The 21,835-nt window shown below is 40.8% G+C and overlaps 2 protein-coding genes across 8 annotated transcripts in view; both read left to right on the top strand.

Annotated features, from left to right (window-relative positions):
- Positions 1-7,350, top strand: part of DMGDH (dimethylglycine dehydrogenase) — a 71,072-nt gene extending 63,722 nt beyond the window's left edge. For 4 of the 6 annotated variants that reach the window (XM_042252019.1, XM_004010208.5, XM_060418774.1 and 1 more), the window contains 2 exons: positions 1,200-1,334; positions 6,924-7,350. In XM_042252019.1, coding sequence (XP_042107953.1) covers positions 1,200-1,334; positions 6,924-7,139 — 351 coding nt within the window. In that variant the 3' untranslated portion in view covers positions 7,140-7,350. Of the gene's footprint in view, positions 1-1,199; positions 1,335-1,414; positions 1,583-4,753 lie in introns of those variants that run through there. The other 2 variants (XM_060418773.1, XM_042252018.1) reach the window with 2 other exon arrangements.
- Positions 7,351-17,625: 10,275 nt separating this feature from the next.
- Positions 17,626-21,835, top strand: part of ARSB (arylsulfatase B) — a 168,717-nt gene continuing 164,507 nt past the window's right edge. For both annotated transcript variants that reach the window (XM_015096796.4, XM_060418771.1), the window contains exon 1: positions 17,626-17,963. In XM_015096796.4, coding sequence (XP_014952282.2) covers positions 17,658-17,963 — 306 coding nt within the window. In that variant the 5' untranslated portion in view covers positions 17,626-17,657. The remainder of the gene's footprint in view (positions 17,964-21,835) is intronic.

Genomic DNA, 21,835 nt, shown 5'->3' with positions numbered 1-21,835 from the left:
TTCTTCTTTGACCAGTAAAGAAATAAAAATTATTGTTTCCTTCCTTTTCTTTCAGAGAGTAGTTAGTCTAGGAGAACTGTTTGGAGAATTTTGTCTTCCACATTATCAATCTAAGTCTTCAGAGATGTGACTTGACTATCACACATTCTTTTCCCCCTTAAGATAAGAGATGGACACTTACGTGTCGAAGCCTTCTCCCAGCGCCTCACCTGGGTCAGCCTTCTCACTCTGCACGCTCAGTGCTCTTAGCCTCTGACTAGTTTCTCACGTCTGTCCTGTGTCCTTGGCATTCTTGTCACATAGAGCTGTGTCTCCTTTACTAGCTGTGTGTCTCCGCTGCGGAGCCATGGCTCACCTGTTTATACGGTTGGTTACTAGTAAACACGAAACTCCTGAAGTTTGCATGATTCCTGCTTTTCTTAATGCATGAGAGTGGACTCAAGGTCATCCCTATAACACTGTCCCTCTCACTCGCTTGCACTGCACTGGGAAGAGCCCTGAGTGTGCCCGGGGGACTGCACTAGGCATGAGAGTGTCATCTGTCATGTGTTGTGGGAAAGGAGGTGGGGGGAGGTTGAAAAACACAGCATTAGAGAATAAGCTCTTTAATCAGAATGTCTGTATCTGACTAATTTTGTAGCCCTCCCAGGGCTCAGTGTGATACCCCTCACAGTATGAGCTCAATATGTTTCCTGTGTGAACTGACATTGCAACCCAGTGAGTTAATACATTCCAGAAACACTTATTCTGAAGAAGGGGGAAAAGTAGGCATTTTGGAGTTGCTTTAGCATCATATTTCAAAAAAGTATATTTCCTTCTTAGGAAAGGCTTATTTGAGGTAGAAATTGAGCCACACCTTGCACACTGCCCACCAGTCCCGCTGTCCAGAATCATCGGGTGCAAGGGTACCTTTCATAACCCACCATCACAATATCAGGCCTCGTGTGTTTCTGCCTAGGTAGTTCTGGTACAATTATCAGAAGTTATTACCCTTAAGTCTCACCTATTCTCAAGCAATACATGCTGATGCTGTCATCCGAGGACTAAGAAATATTTGTCTAGACGTTTGATCCAATCTGTATTTTTATTTAATGTGTAATTGGCGAGAAAATAGCAAAGACAAATTTAAATGCTTGCATCTCTAACCTTGTCACAGTGTCTGAGCATTCATTCATCATCATTATCTTGGATTCCTGCAGCCAGCAGACTTCATAGGAAAGCAGGCACTGAAACAGATTAAAGCCAAGGGGCTGAAACGGAGACTGGTCTGCCTCACCTTGGCAACAGACGACGTCGATCCGGAGGGAAATGAAAGCGTCTGGTATGATGGCAAGGTGAGTGCTGAAGCCCTATAGCGAGGGGCCACTGCATTTCTTCTGAAGCAGAAACTCCTTGTCTGTGTTTCTGTTTACAGTTTTTTGCTAGGTATTTATCTACTGTTGAGATGACACTCTTGGATTCAGAACTGACGGTCAAGAGACAGAGATTACTTACCTGAAAGGAAAATGTGAAATGTTGCCCATTTTGGAAAACATCATGTTCTATATGTTTTAATGAAAGACAATAAACTGTGAGGCCTGAACACACTGGTCAGTGAGGAAGGTACGATTTAGAAGGTTAGGGGGTGAAATGGCCTATTGACTCGCCACATCCGTATCAGTGAATACAAGAGAAAGAGTTTATAAAGAACTTGGTGTTCTGACTTAGCTTCTCTGGGATCTTTCAGAAGGAGGCCATTCTGACCTCAGCACATTAACAGAAAAAAAAATTCAAATGAAAATTTTTATGACAAGGGAGGGTAGAACCTTAGAAAGTAAAATGGAAATCTTTCAGTTCTGCAGGAGCAGCTGCATTTCATTCTCTCTTCTGGTAAAGCTAGAGTTCGATAACTTATCAACAGAACTTCACTTCCTCCCTCTTTTATGACTAGTCATAAAACCCACTTTGGCTCGCATTTTGCTGTGTTTTACCTGGTGTTGCCAGACAGTGTAAAGAACCTGGCTGCAATGTAGAAGATGGGGTTTGATCCTGGGGTCAGGAAGATCCCCTGGAGAAGGAAATAGCAACCCAATCCAGTATTCTTGTCTGGGAAATCCCACGGACGGAGGAACCTGGTGGGCTACAGTCCATGGGGTCGCAATGAGTTGGACACGTCTTAGTGACTAAACAACAAACAACAACAACAAAAACAACAACCAGATAGGGGTTATCAGGCAGAGACAGTGTGGCAACCAAGGGGCCTTTAAGACTCACCTAATAGCTGTTCTGTATGGAGCAGGGTCTGCTCGGCCAACACGCACAGATTCAGAGATTCTGTGCTAAAGTGTTTTCTCACGCATTGCAGCCTACTTAATATTTGTTTCCATTTTCCCATCAGTTCAGTGACAAAAAGCACTGGTAGTGGGGAGAGCCAGTGGGACCAAATCTCAGCTTTCCGTTCACGAAAGAAATGGCATCTGGGTAAGGGGTCACTTTGACACGGAGCTAACATGTACAGATTTCCTTCTTGTGCTGGATAATTTTTATGTCATTCCATTTACTTTTATAACTACCCTCTCAGATACGTATGATCGTTCCCATTTAAAGATGAGGCTTTGGGATTCAGAGAGATTAAGCAACTTGCTTGAGGTCACACACTATGACATGTGGCTGGCAGAGGTGATTTCTGACCTGGGTACCGCTGGACTTAAAATTGCTTATGCTCTCTTCTAAGCCATGTTGAATCCCCCCATTTTCTCCCTTCTCTGTCTCGGATGGCCTCTGTATTCTCCTAAGCACTTCGTTGTATGCACACAGGTCCTGCACATCTCAGTAACAGATGGATGTCATAGTCGATACTATGAAGCCAGTAGATGTTTTCTCAGATCTGGAGCTCTTTCTCAAATGCCTCAGCCTTAACTGTGTTGAGTTTGCTATTCTGTTAGTACCATACTTACTCTTAACTCATAGTCTCCACTTCCCCTTTCTGTTCCAGATCCCTGGTTCAGTCCTCTTTTCTTAATATGTTCTTTTTCTGGTTTCAGATTTGCCCATGATTTCCACTTAAAATCCCTCTGCCATTAGCTAACTGCATGAGCCTCTCTGAGTCTCGGTGTTCTTATCTGTAAAATGAAGCCAGTGAGTGCGATAATGTCTAAAGTTCTTTCTGCCTCTAATTACTTTTTCCCTTGTCACTGTGTTTCACCCCCCACCTCATCTTTGAATTTGTTCCACATTTGCACTCTATTCTCATTCAACTTTCTTGGTCTTCTGATATGGTCCACACCCATCCTTCTTCTGGCTGTTTCACTTGGCCATGGAATGAAGGACAGATTATGTTGTAACATTCTGTATGCAACCCCACCACTGACCATGATCCACTGACAGATTTCTAGTCATCTTAAATATGACCATACCCAAGTTAAAAAACCTGAAATCCTGTACCTTAAACTTATACAATGTTATAGGTCAATGATAGCACAACAAATCTGGGGGGAAAAAAAAAAACCCTGGAAACCCAAGTTCTACTTTTAAATTTTATTTCCTTTGCCCTCTCTGTGCACCAAATTATCTTGTTATATTTTTCATCTTTCCATTACATGTTTATAGAGCTGCCAATCCAATTGCAATTTAAGTTATTAATAATATTTCTCAGGGACTCCCCTGGTGGTGGAAATCTTGGGCAAATCTGAAACTAGGGACTTTCCTGGTGGTTAAGACATTGCCTCCCAAGGCAAGGGTTGTGGGTTCGATCCGTGGTCAGAGAGCTAAGATCCCACGTGCTACATGGCCAAAAAAACAAGACATAAAACAGAAGTAATATTGTAGCAAATTCAAAAAAGTGTTTGCAAAAATATTTTTTGAATACTTCTCTTAAATTTCCTGATATCAGCATGTCTGCTCTTTGAGGCTTAAATCGTTTTATCATGGGGGTGACCCTCTTTGACCTACTTTATACTCTAGAATGATATGAAATCTTTTTTTGATTTTTATTTCCTGACTTTATATGGACTTACACTACCTTTGGTATTTGATATGATATTCTTGCAGGTAGATATTTGCAATGCTAGCAATAGGATTGATTGCTAGCATTGCAAACATCATTAATTTGTTTGTTCAACAAATCTGAATGTCTGCTAAGTGACAGCAATATTCTAGGTACCGAGGGTGCAGCAGTGAGCAAATCAGACAGTCACTGTCCCCGTGGAGCTTGTATTCTAGGGAAGGGAGAGACAGACAATGAACATTAAATAAAATAAATAGCACATCACAGGGTGATGAGTACTTTGGGGAAATGTTAAGTCTCACTGGGAGATGGCAGTGCTGGAGGAATGGATTATGATTTTAAGTAAGGTTTCATTTTTAAAAATCAAGGTATAAGAGTATGCGTGCTGTGGCTGCTGCTGCTAAGTCACTTCAGTCTTATCTGACTCTGTGTGACCCCATAGACGGTAGCCCACCAGGCTCCTCTGTGCCTGGAATTCTCCAGGCAAGAACACTGGAGTGGGTTGCATACTTCTCCAAGAGTATGCATGAGAAGGGTTTTAATTAGTTTAAAAAAAAACCCAAAAAACAAAAAAACAGCTTTGCTGGGAAATAAGTTTTGAAAAAAAACTTTTTGATAAGGAAGTTGGGAAAGTTTAGAAAGTCTTCTTTTTCATTATTAATAAACTAAAACACACAGGGATAGCCAAATAAATATATCATCCAATTTAAATTATGTTCCCTCTTTCAAAGACTATTTACCATGTTCTCTTCTCTATGTCTGTTACAGGCATCTTTAAGTCTAATAGTTAAGAAAAGAATGAGACAAGGCTAAAAATAAATGAAGCTTGTTTACGTTGGTAAAAAGAAGGCCGACATTTGAGTTCACAAAGAACATGAGACTCTATTAGGCAGAGGGTGAAGACAAGTTGTTCTCATGATTCACTGAGCAAAATGAAGCAATGAATTTGATTGAATTTGGAAAATGTTAAAGTTGAATGATATAAAATTTATGCTAGGGAAAACCTTTCCCTGGAGACATAGTACTAAGATCAAAGGAAAGACCAGAGTTCTAAAATACTCTGAGCTACCAATTCCTGGATTAGAGAGAAATTAAGGGAGAAATAAAAGTAATCAAACAGAAGGTGACACATTCAATAAATATTTTAAGAATAGCATTCACAAAATAAACATGCTATTTAAGTTACTAATGCAGAAATAACTGCCGGATGAATTATTGGCAGATTTTAAGAGATGGGGAGAACTGAGGAAATAGGGAATGCAATCTCTGAAGAGGGATTGTAGGTTTTTGATCCAGTGAGTTAGGGAATTTGACCAAGAGATTCGCTTAGGATTCTTCCTGTTTTCTTAAGATGCCCAAGAAAATCAGGTTAACTTTTCCAGAGTTCCAAACGCAGACCTCTGTTTTAGAGATTTGGAAGTGAAGCCAAGTGATCAGTATCTTTCAAAAAGCAATGGTTAGAACTCCAACTACCTTGACCCAAATCCCAGCTTTATATCATGGAGCTCTTATCTAGAGTAGAAAAACCATTTTGAAACATGTGTGTTATTTCAGAAATACCTTAGCAGCTAATAATCTACCAGAGAGAAGCTTTTTACTAATGAATGCATTCACTTTATAAATCACCATAATAAGTTCAGAAATTATATGGAGAGCTTCTGATTTGGGGTTTCAATGAGATAATTAAAAACTGGGGCTGCAGAGATAGGAGCCTGTATTTAATGTCATAAATGTGTGCGCATCTAAAAGACTAGATGCTGGGACATGACTGTTGCCTGTTGTGGGCCCTTTGCTGAGGCAGCTAAAACATCACCAGGCTGCTTCTTGCTCATGGATGTTTTCAAGCACGAGCTATACACAACCACTGTGCTAGGCAGCGAGGCTGTAAGGGTTAGTGAGACATTGTGTAGCCAGGAGAAGCCGTTTTGAATTGGGCTATATATCATATTTTGCTTTTGCTTTCTTACTTTTAAGATATGTGGCATTTAAATCTGTATTGTAATTTTTTTGGCATTTGACTCTTTTTCTTGCATCTAGAGCTAAAGAAGATAAAGTTAACATTTATTTAGGTGCCTAGCAGTTATCAGGAATTGTTAAATGCTCTATATATTCATACGGGCTTCCCCGGTAGCTCAGCTGGTAAAGAATCCATCTGTAAGGTGGGAGACCTGGGTTCAATCCCTGGGTTGGGAAGATCCCCTGAAGAAGGGCATGGCAACCCATGCTGGCATTCTTGCCTGGAGGCTCCCCATGGACAGAGGGGGCTGGTGAGCTACAGTCCATGGGATCTCCAAGAGTCACACATGACTGAGCAACTAAGCACAACAACAGCAATATTTATATGGAAGATTCACTTTACGTTGACTGTTGATATGCTAACAGTTTAATTCAGCACTCTTCTGACAGGTCATTTTCTAAATGCTAACAGGAACAGTTGGCTAGGTTTGCTTTAGGATTTTTAGGTTTTCCTCCTTTTTATCTATTACTGCCATGCTAGTCCGATGGAAGAGAATTTTTTGAATTTTAAAATGGAAATATGTCATTCTTCCTATCAAATCACTTGGCATGAAACTGAGCAAAATAAATAGATATATATTCTGAGAAGTGTTTTTCATAATTTTAAACTTTCATTAATCTGCTAAAAAAAGTGAAGTTTTTCTTCCTGGTATTATCCTCACAGACAGCATATCATAAAACTTTGTAAGGTGAACATATCTTTTGAGAGTTTTCATCTAAAGAGGAAGCACACAGTTCAGTTCAGTCGCTCAGTCGTGTCTGACTCTTTGCGACCCCATGAGCCGCAGCACGCCAGGCCTCCCTGTCCATCACCAACTCCCGGAGTCCACCCAAACCCAAGTTCATCGAGTCGGTGATGCCCTCCACCCGTCTCTCCTAGCTGTGAGCAAGATGCCGAGGGTGGTGGGGCCTTGTTTTTCAGGTGGTTGGCAACACGACCTCCGGGAGCTATAGTTACCGCATCCAGAAGAGTCTGGCTTTCGCGTATGTTCCTGTAGAGCTCAGTAAAGTGGGACAACAAGTTGAAGTTGAACTATTGGGCAAAAATTACCCTGCAGTTGTCATACAAGAACCCTTGGTACTAACAGAACCAACCAGAAGCCGGCTTCAAAAAAAAGGTGGAAAGGACAAAATTTGAAAAGACTTTGAAGAGGCAAATGTATTATGGTTGCAATATACTTGTACTCAGAATTATAACTGATTGCCTAGGGAATGGGAAAACCAAAGATTTATTTCAAAATCATCAAAATCTAGATTAAGAATTCTAAAACCTTACTCTTGTTTTCTAAGGAAGATAGAATAATGGATGAATGATTTACATTGTTTCAAATAAAGATACTTGAAATCAATGTTTTTGTTATCCTATATTGTTGTTTATGAAACTCCATTAGCAAAACATTTAAGTGATATATATAATATAGAAATATATATATATATATAATATAGAAAACATTCTATATTTTTAGAAACATTTGCATATGGTTCTTGTTAGCTGAAAACAAATTACACTTTACATAAAAACAAATGCAGTATTGATGGATTTACTTCATTGAGAAATACTCCTTGAATGAGGTGTCATTTTAATTTTTCATAACATGCCTAGGAAGAAAACAGTAAAATTTAATATTGGTATGTGTAACATTTTTATTCAGTTCCTTGAAATATTTACTTTCTTAATGACTTCCCTGAAGGCAGTTTTATGGGACATCATTACTGTCCTTTCAAAGGTTGTTTTAGAAGATAAATTGCAAAAAAGAACAGAGTCTTCCAAAGGAAGTGGTACTTGTAAACCTTCTGAAATGAAGCTGAAAAATAAATAGATTGTGCCAGGACAAACACACCTTGAATACTGAACACCTCTCTTTGGGAAAGAATTAATGCAGGTTGACATTACATTGTGCTGTTCTGGATACCATTTCACAAACTGTTGACAAAGCAGGTCAAATAAGAGCTTAAGAGCTGACAGGATTGCCCTTACCACTGTGTACAGCAAGAAAAAAAAAGCCATTTAGAAATAACTATTTGATACACCTCTTGAAATTATTTGCATTTAGTTGAATAAATAAAACATCTCAAAAAATTGTCGTTTGCCATTTATCATTTGTTCTGTGCACACATTTACCTCCTAGGAAAAGTTCAATACATGCGTATTAAAGAAAGCTGAATGTGAAGCATGATAAGATACTGTAGTTAGATTTTAAAATAATTTCTTAACTTGTAAGTTTTTTAAATGTGCCAAATTTACATGTAAATTTTTATAAAAGTAGTCATGTATTAGAACTCTTCAACATGCTATTCATTTATCTTTGGTATCTCCTCTTATATAAGAAATGAAGAAAATCCCTTTGAAAACACACATTTTCTAATCATCAAGCGTATCATCCAGACCCTTTCTCTCAGCTCTGATATAGGTATAGGTATTTCTCATTCTTTGCCTTTCTGTAGCCTAATTGCTTTTTGTGTTAGAACTAATGAAACAATTGAAAAAACATAAAACTGCATTAGTAGTACAATTTAATAGTTACCTAAGTTGTAACTTTTCAGTGATGAATTACTGGAAAATTATTTACATAAAATATTATTATATCAGACTCTAATCAAAGGAACAGTACCCGGAAGGAGAAGGCAACTGACTATGCAAAAACAAAATTTTAAAAAATGGTCATTTAAAAAAAAATAAAATTCAAATTTCAAAGAATGCCAGGAGAAACATCGAAAGATTCTGATCTTACATTGCTAGAAGAAATCAGTAAAGAAGTATTTGAATGTCTTTACCTTTTCCGCCAAAAATTGGGCACTTGCTCTAAATCAACAGATTGGACAATGTTAAAGTTTGTTGTCAGCCATTTTCTCTAATTTTTAGCAGATGAAGAAAAACTTTAGAAATGTTTACTGTATGTAATGTAAATGTATGATGAATTTTCTGATGAAGATATTTTAGTGGAAACTTTTAAACAGAGACATGTTTGAAAGCCACTATAAATGTTCCCAAAGACAGTATTTCAATTCCTGGAGTTTGTTGTGAAAGAGTTTTATGAATTTCTGCCAACATCTGTTGCTCATGTAAAAGAAAATTAAAGGCTTAAAAAATATTCTTCAATAAACTTTGCAAAGATAACCAGACAAATCTGGGTATACTGCCTGGTAAACATTAATATGTGAAGAAGAAAAAATTCAGTGAAATCACTACAAAGCTTAAAAAAGAAAAGGTTTATTATTCACAAGAAGCAGACCAAATTGTGAGTATAAGTATTCTCCTTTTTCAAAACTAATATAGTTTAAAAATATTAATTTCTTTTTTATACTATAACGTTTATTTCTATTTTTCTTATTACTGGCCTGACTATATATTCAAAGTTTAATAGAGTTTTTTTATCCTGTGTATTTTTTTCCTGGTAGTTATTATTCATTTCATCATTATTATTAAAAATAGTTGTATGGGATTTCCCTGGTGGCTCAGACAGTAAAGTGTCTGCCTATAATGCAGGAGACCCGGGTTCAATCCCTGGGTCAAGAAGATCTCCTGGAGAAGTAAATGGCAACCCACTCCAGTACTCTTGCCTGGAAAATCCCATGGACGGAGGAGCCTGGTAGGCTACAGTCCATGGTGTCGCAAAGAGTTGGACACGACTGAGTGACTTCACTTTCACTATTCATTATTATTACTAAAAATAGTCGTATAATGTAAAAGAGGGAGAGAATCACTAAAATATGGTCATCCGGGCTGGCTTCTTCTCTCATGTCTGGCACCTATCTAAGGCCAATGGCAACACTGTGGGGTGACAGGGCACTTGTTTCCATGTGGCCTCACTATGTGATTATCTTGCCAGGTAGTTCAAAGGAGGGAACTTAACATGGAAAATCAGTGAGAGATGCCAGCTGCTAAGCTGACACTATGACTCATACAGGTCGGAGCTGCTAGTGGGAGCTGGAACCATAGAAAAGGTATATCCATGTCCGTAACATCCTGTTTCTTGACCAGAGAGGTGGTTACTTGAGTCTGTCCACTTTGTGAGAGTTCATTGACCTATGTACACTTTTGTGCACTGTCTTAAGCACACAAAAAATGCTATGTCAAAATCTTTTTATATGAATGGTACTATTTTCCACTCTCTACTCTCATCTAGTTGGCTTTGAGGAGGCGATAAGCAACAAGCAGGATAAGGAGGTCAAAGGAGTTTCAATTTGAGTTGGCCATAGCAGTTTTTAATCAAATTCTCAACTTCAGACACTGGGAGAGTTTTCAGAGATAAATGAATTATCTCCTCTTTTTAAAAAACTGATCCTCTTCTTCTCAATACGCATACTTACACTAACACACAAAACAAAATCAACAATAAATGGAAGATACTTCTTAGAATTACCTTCTTACATGTTTGTAAGCTTGATGATTCTTAATGCCTTGACAGTAGTTAGCACTGATGGCAGTTAATGCATATAACTGATGCATGTAACTACTGGCAACTTAAACTCATCTCCAAGTTTAAAATAGGACCTTATAAGCTTTTAAGAAGACTCTGACCCTCTCTGCTTCCCTTGTGGCTCAGTTGGTAAAGAATCCACTCGCAATGTGGGAGACCTGGGTTTGATCCCTGGGTTGGGAAGATCCCCTGAAGAAGGGAAAGGCTACCCACTCCAGTCTTCTGGCCTGTACAGTCCATGGGGTCCACGCGGTCACAAAAAGTCAGACATGACTGAGCGACTTTCACTTCACTTGACCCCCTCACTTAGATATGGTAGAAATAAATCCCATCCCAAATCGATTTTCAAAACTAAGTATATTTTGAAAATAGTTTAATAGCTAAACGTCTAGAATGACCAAGTTTGTCCATTCTTCCTGATGTTCAAATCTATCTCCTTCTGGACTATTCAAGGTAGTAATGGGCAATGAGTAACACCGACCACAATTTACCACACTTGGTTAGTCAACTTCAGTTTTCTCTCTGAAGAAAGGCCTCTTGCCATTCTTATCTCTACCGCAACGGTTAAACCTTTAGAGAAACATGTTTAAAACTGTTCAGCCTTGGGACGCAATACTTATCATATTCAGAGGCACTGACACCAAACAGGTTGAGACAAGCATTGAACAGAGACTTCATGACTTCTGAGCACAGCGTTTAGCCCATTAGAACTATGACAAGAACCCAAGACTCTGCAAACCAGAGAAATAAGGAAGTGCAGCAAAAGCATCTACGTGATTTCCTCAGTGCATGGCCCGTGGGCTTTACAGCCCTGTTCATGGGGCATGTTTATTCTTGGCACTCTGTCCTAACTTAAAATGCGTTTTACTTTTTGTTTAAATATAAATTATGTTACTACCAAATTGTTAATAATAATATTACTAGGAACAGATAATACATGCTCAGAGTTTAAAATTTCGATGTGAAGGATATATTGTGAAAGTTAGTTTTCCTCCTCTCCCTGTCCAGGGTCAACCGCCTGTCAAGAGACAACCAATGTTATCATTGCTTCTAAATCCTTTATGAGATTCTCTATAAGTATGTAAACATTTATCTCTTTCAATATATGAATATATGTGTGTGTACACACACATGTATACACGTAATTTTGTTGTCGCTCAGTCACCGAGTCATGTCCAACTTTTCGTGACCAAATGGACTGCAGCATGCCAGGCTTCCCTGTCGTTCACCATCCCCCAGAGTTTGCCTAAGCTCATGTCGACTGAATTGGTGATGCTATCCAACCATACATGTAATTTTAAGCAAATTAAAACATACCAAGCATAATGTTCTTTGCCAAACTTAAAGTAACAGTGTATCTTGGAGATTATCCCATATTATCCTTTTAAACCATAGCTTAGTGTCTCATAATTATTTTGACCAAGCCCAGCTATTTACCTTTTTCTAATAAAAATAAGGCCAAAATGAATATCTTAATGCATATGATATTTCTCACATAGAGTGTATCTGGAGGATAAATTCCTACAACTGGGATTAAAGTGTATGTACATTTTGATAGATACACAAAATCGTTCCCCATAGGGGTTATGCCAAATTTCACTTCTGTGATTCATATATGAGGGCTTGTTTTACCCAAAATGTTAAGTTCTCACTAGTATCAGTGGTATACTCTTGAAATTTCAATTTGTATTTCTCCTTTGAGTGAGGTTAAACATATGTTCATATGTTTAATAACCACTTACATTTCCTTTTCTGTAAACTATTAGGTTCCTATATTTTGCCTATTTAAAAGTGGATGTTGATCTTTTTCTTACTGACTTTAGGAGTTAAAAGATTTTAAAGTATGGGCTAAATAGGTTTTGTATGGGTTAGAATGTAAATCAGGTGTCTCTAATATCTTTTCTATGTAAAAAATATATACCAAGTTCCAAGCACCTCATCTACCAAACAATTAACTTTAATACCTATTTGTGAGTTGGGAGCAGCCTTTCTTTCAGTCCTAATTTTTGCATTTTCAAACTGATTGGAATGTTTTTTATCTATATTATTTTATGTGCTTATGTAGTGGGGAACCCCTAAAAAAATCAATGATTAGATTAACTCAAACAATAAAAATAATTATTTGGCAGAATATAAATTACCATATAGAAGTCAGTAGCCTTCATGTCCACAAATAACAACAAGTTAAAAGATAGAGGAAAAGTTAAAGAAAGCCCCATTTCAGTAGCAACAGAGAAGATAAAATACTTAGGCATAAATTTAACAAGTACAAAGTCAGTATGAGGAAAATTTTAAAACACTTCTAAAAGACACAAATGTAGACCTTAATAAATGAAAGATAACCTCTTATTTTAGATAGGCAATTTCATATAAAGACTTAAGCTGTTCTTAATTTATAAATTTAATGCAATTCCAATAAAATACCAACAAACAGGTTGATTTAAAGTTTATGTAAAACATGCAGGAAGAGTCAGAAAAATATTAAAAATTAAAAGCTCTGAGGAGTCAGTCCCCATCACTCATTAAAACATATTGTGAAGCCTCTATAACTGAATACGTGAGGTATTGAGTTCATGAGTCAACAGGTAGGACAGAGGAATAGAAAGCCCAGAAACAGACCCACACATAAGGTGGATTCTTTACCAGCTGAGCCACAAGGGGAGCCCCAAAATACTGGACTGGGTAGCCTACCCCTTCTCCAGGGGATCTTCCCAACCCAGGAATCGAACCGGGGTCTCTTGCATTGCAGGTGGATTCTTTACCAACTGAGCTATCAGGGAAGCCCATGTGGAAATTAAGCATGTAATAAAGTTTGCATCTCATATCACTGGAACAATGGTGGACTTCTCTATTCTTTTTAGGAACAGTGGTGGGAAAACTAAGTAACCATTTGGAAAAAGATAAAATTAGATCCCTATCTCACATCGTACACAAATATAAATGCCAATGGATCCGGGATCTAAATGTAAAAACTGAATACAAGTACTAGAAAAAAATATGAGTGCATTTGACTTTAACATTAGTGTAAGGAAAATCTAACTATGACTCAGATCCAGATACAATACAACAGGAAAATATTGATAAATTTGTCTGCATAAAAATAACTTGGGCATGTCAAAAACGCTATAGCAAAATATTTGACAGCAGACAAACTGGGAGAAAATATTGGTGATGTCAATCACAGAGGTAATATATCTAATAAAGAACTCTTTAAAATGACGGGGAAATGACCAAAAACCCAATTGAAACTGACATGGACAGTTCACAAAAATAATGTAAAAATGCCCCTTCAACATAAGAAAAGATTTTCAACCTTACTCATTATAAGAGAAATACAAAAACAAACACAAACTATACTGAGGAACCATTTTTCTTATTAGACTGGCTAAAGTTAAAAGTATAGTATTTTTTTTAATGACTGGTGATAGTGAAAATTAATGCAACCCATATACATATGGAAAAGGGGAAAATAGAATTGGAGGTATTCACTATGAACTCATACTTAAGGTGTGTGTATATGTGTACACATATACCTGGCTTCTATCTTCAGTGAGAGGTCCTACAAGCAGTGGGTAACAATGAGTACACCTACAGCACAGATCTTGGGGTTTTTGTTTTTTTTTTTTCAGGTAGGAATACTGGAGTGGGTTGCCATTTGCCTTCGCCAGGGGATCTTCCTGACCCAGGGATCAAAACCACATTTCCCATGTCTCCTGCCCATGACTGCATTGCCGGCGATTCTTTACTTGCTGAACCATCAAGGAAGCCCTTCCAGAAGCCATCCTCCATTAAGAGGCATCAGGGTTCCTTGGAGAAGTGGATGACTCCAGGGTTGGGGAAGGAAGAATACAAGATAAATCTAGAATATCTTGTACCAAAAAGGAAGGGAGTACTCAAGGATTGAATAGGACTTCCCTGGTGGCTCAGACGGTAAAGCGTCTGTCTACAATGCAGGAGACCTGGGTTCAATCCCTGGGTTGGGAAGATCCCTTGGAGAAGGCTATGGCACCCCACTCCAGTACTCTTGCCTGGAAAATCCCATGGACAGAGGAGCCTGGTAGGCTACAGTCCCTGGGGTCACAAAGAGTCGGACACGACTGAGCGACTTCACGTTCACTTTCACTTTCAAGGATTAAAGAGGACATGCTGAAAGGACACTGGGGGCAGATTGAAGGGATACCCACTGGCCAAATCAGAAGAAATCTGAGCACTGAAATAATTAAAGTGTTAATAGCATACTGACTAAAATAAGAATCTATGAGTTCATAGTGATATAAATAAATAAATGGGGAGAACATTAAGTTCTTCCTTATAGTAGAAAAACAACTGGTAATTACAGAAAGAATGATGGAATTAGAAAATCACCAATAGGCAACCATCCTAATGTTAATTGGAGTAAGAAGCATCAGGGGTGCTAAAACTAATAAACAAATGTTTTAGGAATGACAGAATATATACATATTCTCAAAGTATTGCCCCCCAAATAATTACTAATTACAAAGGGGAAAATAGTAACTTTACAGTGAAGAAATGGCCACCTTAACAAAGTTCTCAAATAATAAAGCAACTCAGCATGTGCTTCTTAGTAAGAAGCATCAAGAATGCAACATCATTTTCTGCAATATTTCTGCACAAACCCATAACCTGAGTCTAACCATTAGGAAACAACAGACTAACTCCAACCAAGAAAATTTATAAAAACTAGCCAGTACTGTACATCACAGGTGTTCAATATACAGATGAAAATTAACTCTTTTTCATTAACTCAGGTGCACATTTCCAGAGCAATATTAACATAAGCTTGTTCCCATCAGGACCTGGGAAGGCTCAGTGCAAGTTAAGTAGTTTCTAGAGCAGTTGGTCAAAGCAAGAATTGTTCTGCAGATTAGCGGCCACTGTTTAGGCAATTTGATTTCTATCAGGTAGGGTAGGCAGGAACAGTTATGGGGAGAGGGACATGCAAGGCCACTGTGGAGAATTCTCAGTCCTTTAAGGTTTCTTACAGGGTCTTTAAATGAAATTGTCAAGCCTTTACATAACAAGACTCAAGCAACTCTTCAAAATTATTGTCTTTGGTATAAAGAAAAATGCACTTTTTGCAACTCTCATACTTCTTAGTCAATCACTTCCTGTAGAAAAAAGAAAATGTCATCGATATTATTACTTTATGCCCTGTGAATAGAAACTAGGAAAATCAATAGAAATTTGCATTGTTATTTAAGCATTGAAATATCCATGGCAAAGAATTTTACCTAAAATAATTTATCAGTGAAATAAAAATTTTAATGATTTTAAAAATTACTTTAATGGAAAATTAAAATTTTTTCCTGTCAATTTTTTTATTCCACCAGAGATGAAAAGTGGATGTAGCGAAAACTAATCTACATCTGCAAAGAAAAAAAAAATTCTATGTATGTAAGAGGGAAATAGTCTAAAATGTGCTAAAGTATAATTATTTTTTGAAAAAGATAAAATCATGACCCTTATGCATATACAAAAATGAATACAAATGAGAAAACTGGTGAAGTGTTAATACCAGTTCAAAGGACAATCCAAGGAACAGATCAGGAAAATGACCTGTGTCAGTGGAGGCAAAACCTCTTTCTGCGGCGTTGGCGGTGAGGGTGCCGCTCCACTGAATAGAATTCATTTGCATGTGTATAAACCTGGTGGCTCAGATGGTAAAGAATCTCCCTGCAATGCAGGAGACTCTGGTTCAATCCCTGGTCTGGAAGATTCTCTGGAGAAGGAAATGGCAACCCACTCTCAGTATTCTTGCCCAGAGAATTCCATGGACCAAGGAGCTTGGCAGGCTATGTGGTGGCAAAGAAACAGACAGGATGGAACAACTAACACACGCAATTAGTTTTCATCGCCTATAGCTGGCTGGTTATCTACAACCTGTAGGTTACCTACAACCTATGAAGTTGTAAAATGATTCCCATGGAATCAGATGCAGATAACTTGCAAGGATGCTGTGCAAAATGTCTTCGCAAACAACTGTTAACAGTTCTTGTCTGTCTCCAGACACAGAGTAGGCTGAGTCTTGATGGCAATGGGAATATACTGGTCATAAGGCTAACTTCCCCATTCAGTGAGCACGTGGCTAAAGGAATCTTTCCTTCCATCCACAGATTATTTAAGGCAAATTAGATATTTTATTTCTTTGGTTCACTACTTGATTGTGGGGGAGCCAGCTGGTGGCTCAGACGGTAAAGAATCTGCCTGCAATGCGGGAGACCTGGATTCCATCCCTGGGTTGGGAAGATCCCCTAGAGCAGGGCATGGCAACCCAGTCCAGTATTCTTGCCTGGAGAATCCCATTGACAAGAGGAGGCTGGCGGGCTGCAGTCCGTGGGGTCGCACAGAGCCAGACACGACTGAGCGTTTAAAGCTCAAAGAACAGCTCTTAAAGGGAGCATGAACCAGACAGGTTAATGAGATGCTCAGCGTCCAAACAGCACCTCAATCAACGCCCAGTGTAGCCTAAGTACAACTGCATCTGTAAAAGGGCCCCGTGCAGTCGGAGTGTGTATTTGACTTTTTTTTTTGCTGGTGGGGAGGAAGTGGCTTCACAGGCCTGCGCTATTCTTAAATGAATCGGAAACATCCAGACCTCTTGTCTCTTCATCGTTCTCCCACCTGCACGACACCGGGTTCTTTGGTCAGAAATAATTCTGCTAGAAATAAGTCACGACCTTTAAAACATCATAGCTCAAGATCTGGAGTCAGAACTGAGTTTGAGTTAGGCTCAGCCAACTACAAGCTTGTTTATTGTTTATTTATGGGAGGGGGGGGGGTAGGCAGTAATTGCGATTCCTGGCAGCCAGGGTTGTTTCAAGACGTAAAGAAATGAGGGATGTGAAAAATGCTTTGTAAGCTGTGAAGAATTAGTAACAAGAACAGATCTGCTCTCTTTCAGGGGTGCCACGAGGCATAGTTCTTTCGTGGAAAGATAAGAAGTCTTGGCTGCTTTCCAGCACCCACGGAGTTGCCACGGAGCACGGCAGCAAGCACGGCCCGGCTTCTTCCAGGCTGACTCCTCCCCACCCGCCCGCGTCGGAGTCGGCGGGCGCGGGTCTCCCCTGCCCGCGGCCCTCCCCTGCCCGCGGCCAGCTGCGGGTGAAGTCCCGAGCCGGGGCGGGGCGGGCCCGGGCCGCCCAGTTCCTGCTTCTATAAGCCGTGCCTGGGGCCGGCGGCGCCGCCACAAACGCCGGCACCGCGGGCGGCGCAGGATGGGCGCGCGCGGCGCCGCGAGCCCGCCGCGAGGCCCCGGGCCGCTCCTCCCCGCCATCCTTCCGCTGGGGCTGCTGCTGCTGCTGCCGCTGCCGCCGGGCGCGGGCGCCGGAGCCGGCCGGCCGCCCCACCTCGTCTTCGTGCTGGCGGACGACCTGGGCTGGAACGACGTGGGCTTCCACGGCTCGGCCATCCGCACGCCGCGCCTGGACGCGCTGGCGGCTGGCGGGGTGCTGCTGGACAACTACTACACGCAGCCGCTGTGCACGCCCTCGCGGAGCCAGCTGCTCACCGGCCGCTACCAGGTACGCAGCGCCCCCGGCGCCCGCCCGGCCCGCGAGCCTCTCAGAAGTGGGCCCTGGGCCCCGAGAGAGCCAGCACGGCCGGCTGCGTCCCGGGCCTGACTCGCGAAGGGGCGGCTCCTCTCTCGCGCGGCGCCGCGCTCGCTCCTCCCAGGCCCGCAGCCCGCGGAGGTCTCTGCGCATGCCCCGCTCCAGGGCGCCCCCCCGCCCCCCAACCGCGTCCTTCCGCGCCCCTCCGCTCCCGGGGGGTTTTCTGCCTTCGGTTTTCAGAAGGTCCCGGGAAGGGGCTTCTGGGCAATGCCAGCTGCGGGGCATTGCGAGTCAGTAGACAGAAGACCCGAGTGGACTCTGCCTAGCGGCCTTAAACTGGGAGGATGGAGAGAGAAGGGAGGGGCCCCCAGGAACGGAGCAGGGGGAGATGGGGAACCAGGAAAGCTGGGGTGCGGGGAGGCGGGGAGGCGGGCGGGGGGCGCGTTAACAGGGAGGAAGAGTCCGCAGTGGGGCGGGTTTTGTTTCCCTGCGAACCCAGCGGTCCCAGGTTAGGACTGCCCTACCAAAGGTTTCCAGGGCCCTGGAATGAAAACCAGATTGATATTTCTTGGGCTGATGACTTTCCCCATCAGGGATCAACCCGGGTCTCCTGCAGGCAGATTCTTCGCTGTCTGAGCCACTAGGGAAGCCCCAGACAGCATTTTGAATACCTCTGAGACACTTCTCCATAGAGGTAGGGGAAGGTCAGCGTTACATATAATTTTAGTGAAGGCTGGGGTGGTGTGTGTGCAGTCAAGGACACGTTTTTGCAGAGGCTTGCTGCTAGTCATGAGTTAATGACTTTAGTACTTTTCTGGATATGAGGAGATTTAAGACTTGGGCTGATAAAATCTTCTCCTGAAAATATCTAACTCTCTGAAGACCTGCAATGCCAATTTTTCCCAGAGCACAGACTGCCTTATTGCTAATCTCAACCCTAAACTCCCCTCAGGGGGTACTGAAGGTCAGCAGCTGTAGTGGCTTGTGACCCAACCCTTGTAGAGACAAATGGCAAGTGCCAGTCCTTAGTTGTCAGAATCACATAGCTAGAAAGTGGTAAAAAGCGTTGTATGCCTTGTATCCGCTAGTCATCTCAGGGCTCTAAAATTGGATTTTTTTCTTAACCTGAATAAGATTGATGTTTTGTGATTATGACTATGAAAAATACAATAAACAGGTACTGCTTGAGAACACAAGCATACCTCCATATGTACTATTTATTCAACAGCCCCTTACTGTGAGTTACAGGGATGTGCTTGAACCTTGCCCTTCCAAATCTGTGTTCATGTAGCCTTTCAGATCAACTCTAGCCTCCTGAGATCAAGGGAAGGGAAGGGAAGGGTTCACTTGCGGTAAAGATTTGCATAGTGGTCTGAGACTTTTAGAAACAGAAAAGATAAGACTGAAATGCAACTCAAGGTTTGCAGTGGAGGTAAAGGATGGTTCCGGTCACCATCAGCCCTAAGTACTTTCCACAGCTCTGACTGGCTGCTACGTGGACTCAGGAATCTCGGCTCTAATGCAGATCTCACTCTGGACCCTTTGTAGGAGTAAGGTGCATCTGAGTAAAGAGGGGAACCAAGGAAAGACAAAATCTGCCCAAATGGTTCTACATTTGATCTGAACTAAGAAAACTGAACTCAAATTGCAGAAGAATGGGAGGGCCATTTATTTCTCCAACTTCCTCCCTTCCAACAGTCTTGAACAGGAAATCAAATACCACACTTTAAAAATTTGTTCATGTAACTGACTGCTTTTGCCCCTGAGCATTCTCCCTGATCAGTTACCAACATTTTATCTTTGGGGGGAAAACAAATTTGAGTGTTTAGACTACCCGGAGGTTAAGAAGTGAAAGAAGGGTAAAGGCGGCTTACCCCCAAAGAGTTTAGAGACCACTCACTGCAGCAACTAGCCTCCCCAAACATTTTGCTTGACTTTTCTCCCCTGTTTTATTCTGACTTCAAGAGACTCAATTAGAAATTAGCTTGGGTTAGTAAGCATCTTCTTTTTTAAAAATTATTTATTTTAATTGGAGGCTAATTACTTTACAATATCATGGTGGTTTTAGCCAAAGATGGAGAAGCTCTATACAGTCAGCAAAAACAAGCCTGGGAGCTGACTGTGGCTCAAATCATGAACTCCTTATTGCCAAATTCAGACTTAAATTGAAGAAAGTGGGAAAACCACTAGACCATTCATGTATGACCTAAATCAAATCCTTTATGATTATACAGTGGAAGTGAGAAATACATTTAAGGGACTAGATCCAATGGACAGAGTGCCTGATGATCTATGGACAGAGGTTCGTGACATTGTATAGGACACATGGATCAAGACCATCCCCAAGAAAAAGAAATGCAAAATGGCAAAACGGCAAAAGCTGTGAATAGAAGAGAAGTGAAAAGCAAAGGAGAAAAGGAAAGATATAAGCATCTGAATGCAGAGTTCCAAAGAACAGCAAGGAGAGATAAGAAAGCCTTCCTCAGCAATCAATGCAAAGAAATAGAGGAAAACAATAGAAAGGGAAAGACTAGAGATCTCTTCAAGAAAATTAGAGATGCCAAGGGAACATTTCATGCAAAAATGGGCTCAGTAAGGACAGAAATGGTATGGACCTAACAGAAGGAGAAGATATTAAGAAGAGGTGGCAAGAATACACAGAAGAACTGTACAAAAAAGATCTTCATGACCCAGATAACCAGATCACAGTGGTGTGATCACTCACCTAGAACCAGACACTGATGTCAAGTGGGGCTAAGGAAGCATCACTACAAACAAAGCTAGTGGAGGTGATAGAATTCCAGTTGAGCTATTTCAAATCCTAAAAGATGATGCTGTGAAAGTGCTGCACTCAGTATGCCAGCAAATTTGGAAAACTAGGCAGTGGCCACAGGACTGGAAAAGATCAGTTTTCATTCCAATCCCGAAGAAAGGCAATGCCAAAGAATGTTCAAACTACCACACAATTGCACTCATCTCACACGCTAGTAAAGTAATGCTCAAAATTCTCCAAGCCAGGCTTCAGCAATACGTGAACCGTGAACTTCCAGATGTTCAAGCTGGTTTTAGAAAAGGCAGAGGAACCAGAGATCAAATTGCCAACATCCGCTGGATCATGGAAAAAGCAAGAGAGTTCCAGAAAAACATCTACTTCTGCTTTATTGACTATGCCAAAGCCTTTGACTGTGTGGATCACAATGAACTGTGGAAATTGTTCAAGCGATGAAGACCTGACCTGCCTCTTGAGAAACTTGTATGCAGATCAGGAAGTAACAGTTAGAACTGGACATGGAACAACAGACTGGTTCCAAATAGGAAAAGGAGTATGTCAAGGCTGTATATTGTCACCCTGCTTATTTAACTTCTATGCAGAGTAGATCATGAGAAACGCTGGGCTGGAAGAAGCACAAGCTGGAATCAAGATTGCTGGGAGAAATACCAATAACCTCAGATATGCAGATGACACCACCCTTATGGCAGAAAGCGAAGAGGAACTAAAAAGCTTCTTGATGAAAGTGAAAGAGGAGAGTGAAAAAGTTGGCTTAAACTAAGATCAGAAAACTGAGATCATGGCATCTGGTCTCATCACTTCATGGCAAATAGATGGGGAAACAGTGGAAACAGTGGCTGACTTTATTTGGAGGGCTCCAAAATCACTGCAGATGGTGACTGCAGCCATGAAATTAAAAGATGCTTCCTCCTTGGAAGGAAAGTTATGACCAACCTAGATAGCATATTCAAAAGCAGAGACATCACTTTGCCAACAAAGGTCCATCTAGTCAAGGCTATGGTTTTCCAGTGGTCATGTACGGATGTAAGAGTTGGACTGTGACGAAAGCTGAGTG

The sequence above is a fragment of the Ovis aries genome, chromosome 7, assembly GCF_016772045.2.
Source record: "Ovis aries strain OAR_USU_Benz2616 breed Rambouillet chromosome 7, ARS-UI_Ramb_v3.0, whole genome shotgun sequence".
Lineage (NCBI taxonomy): Eukaryota > Metazoa > Chordata > Mammalia > Artiodactyla > Bovidae > Ovis > Ovis aries.
This window is presented reverse-complemented; position numbering and strand designations above follow the sequence as displayed.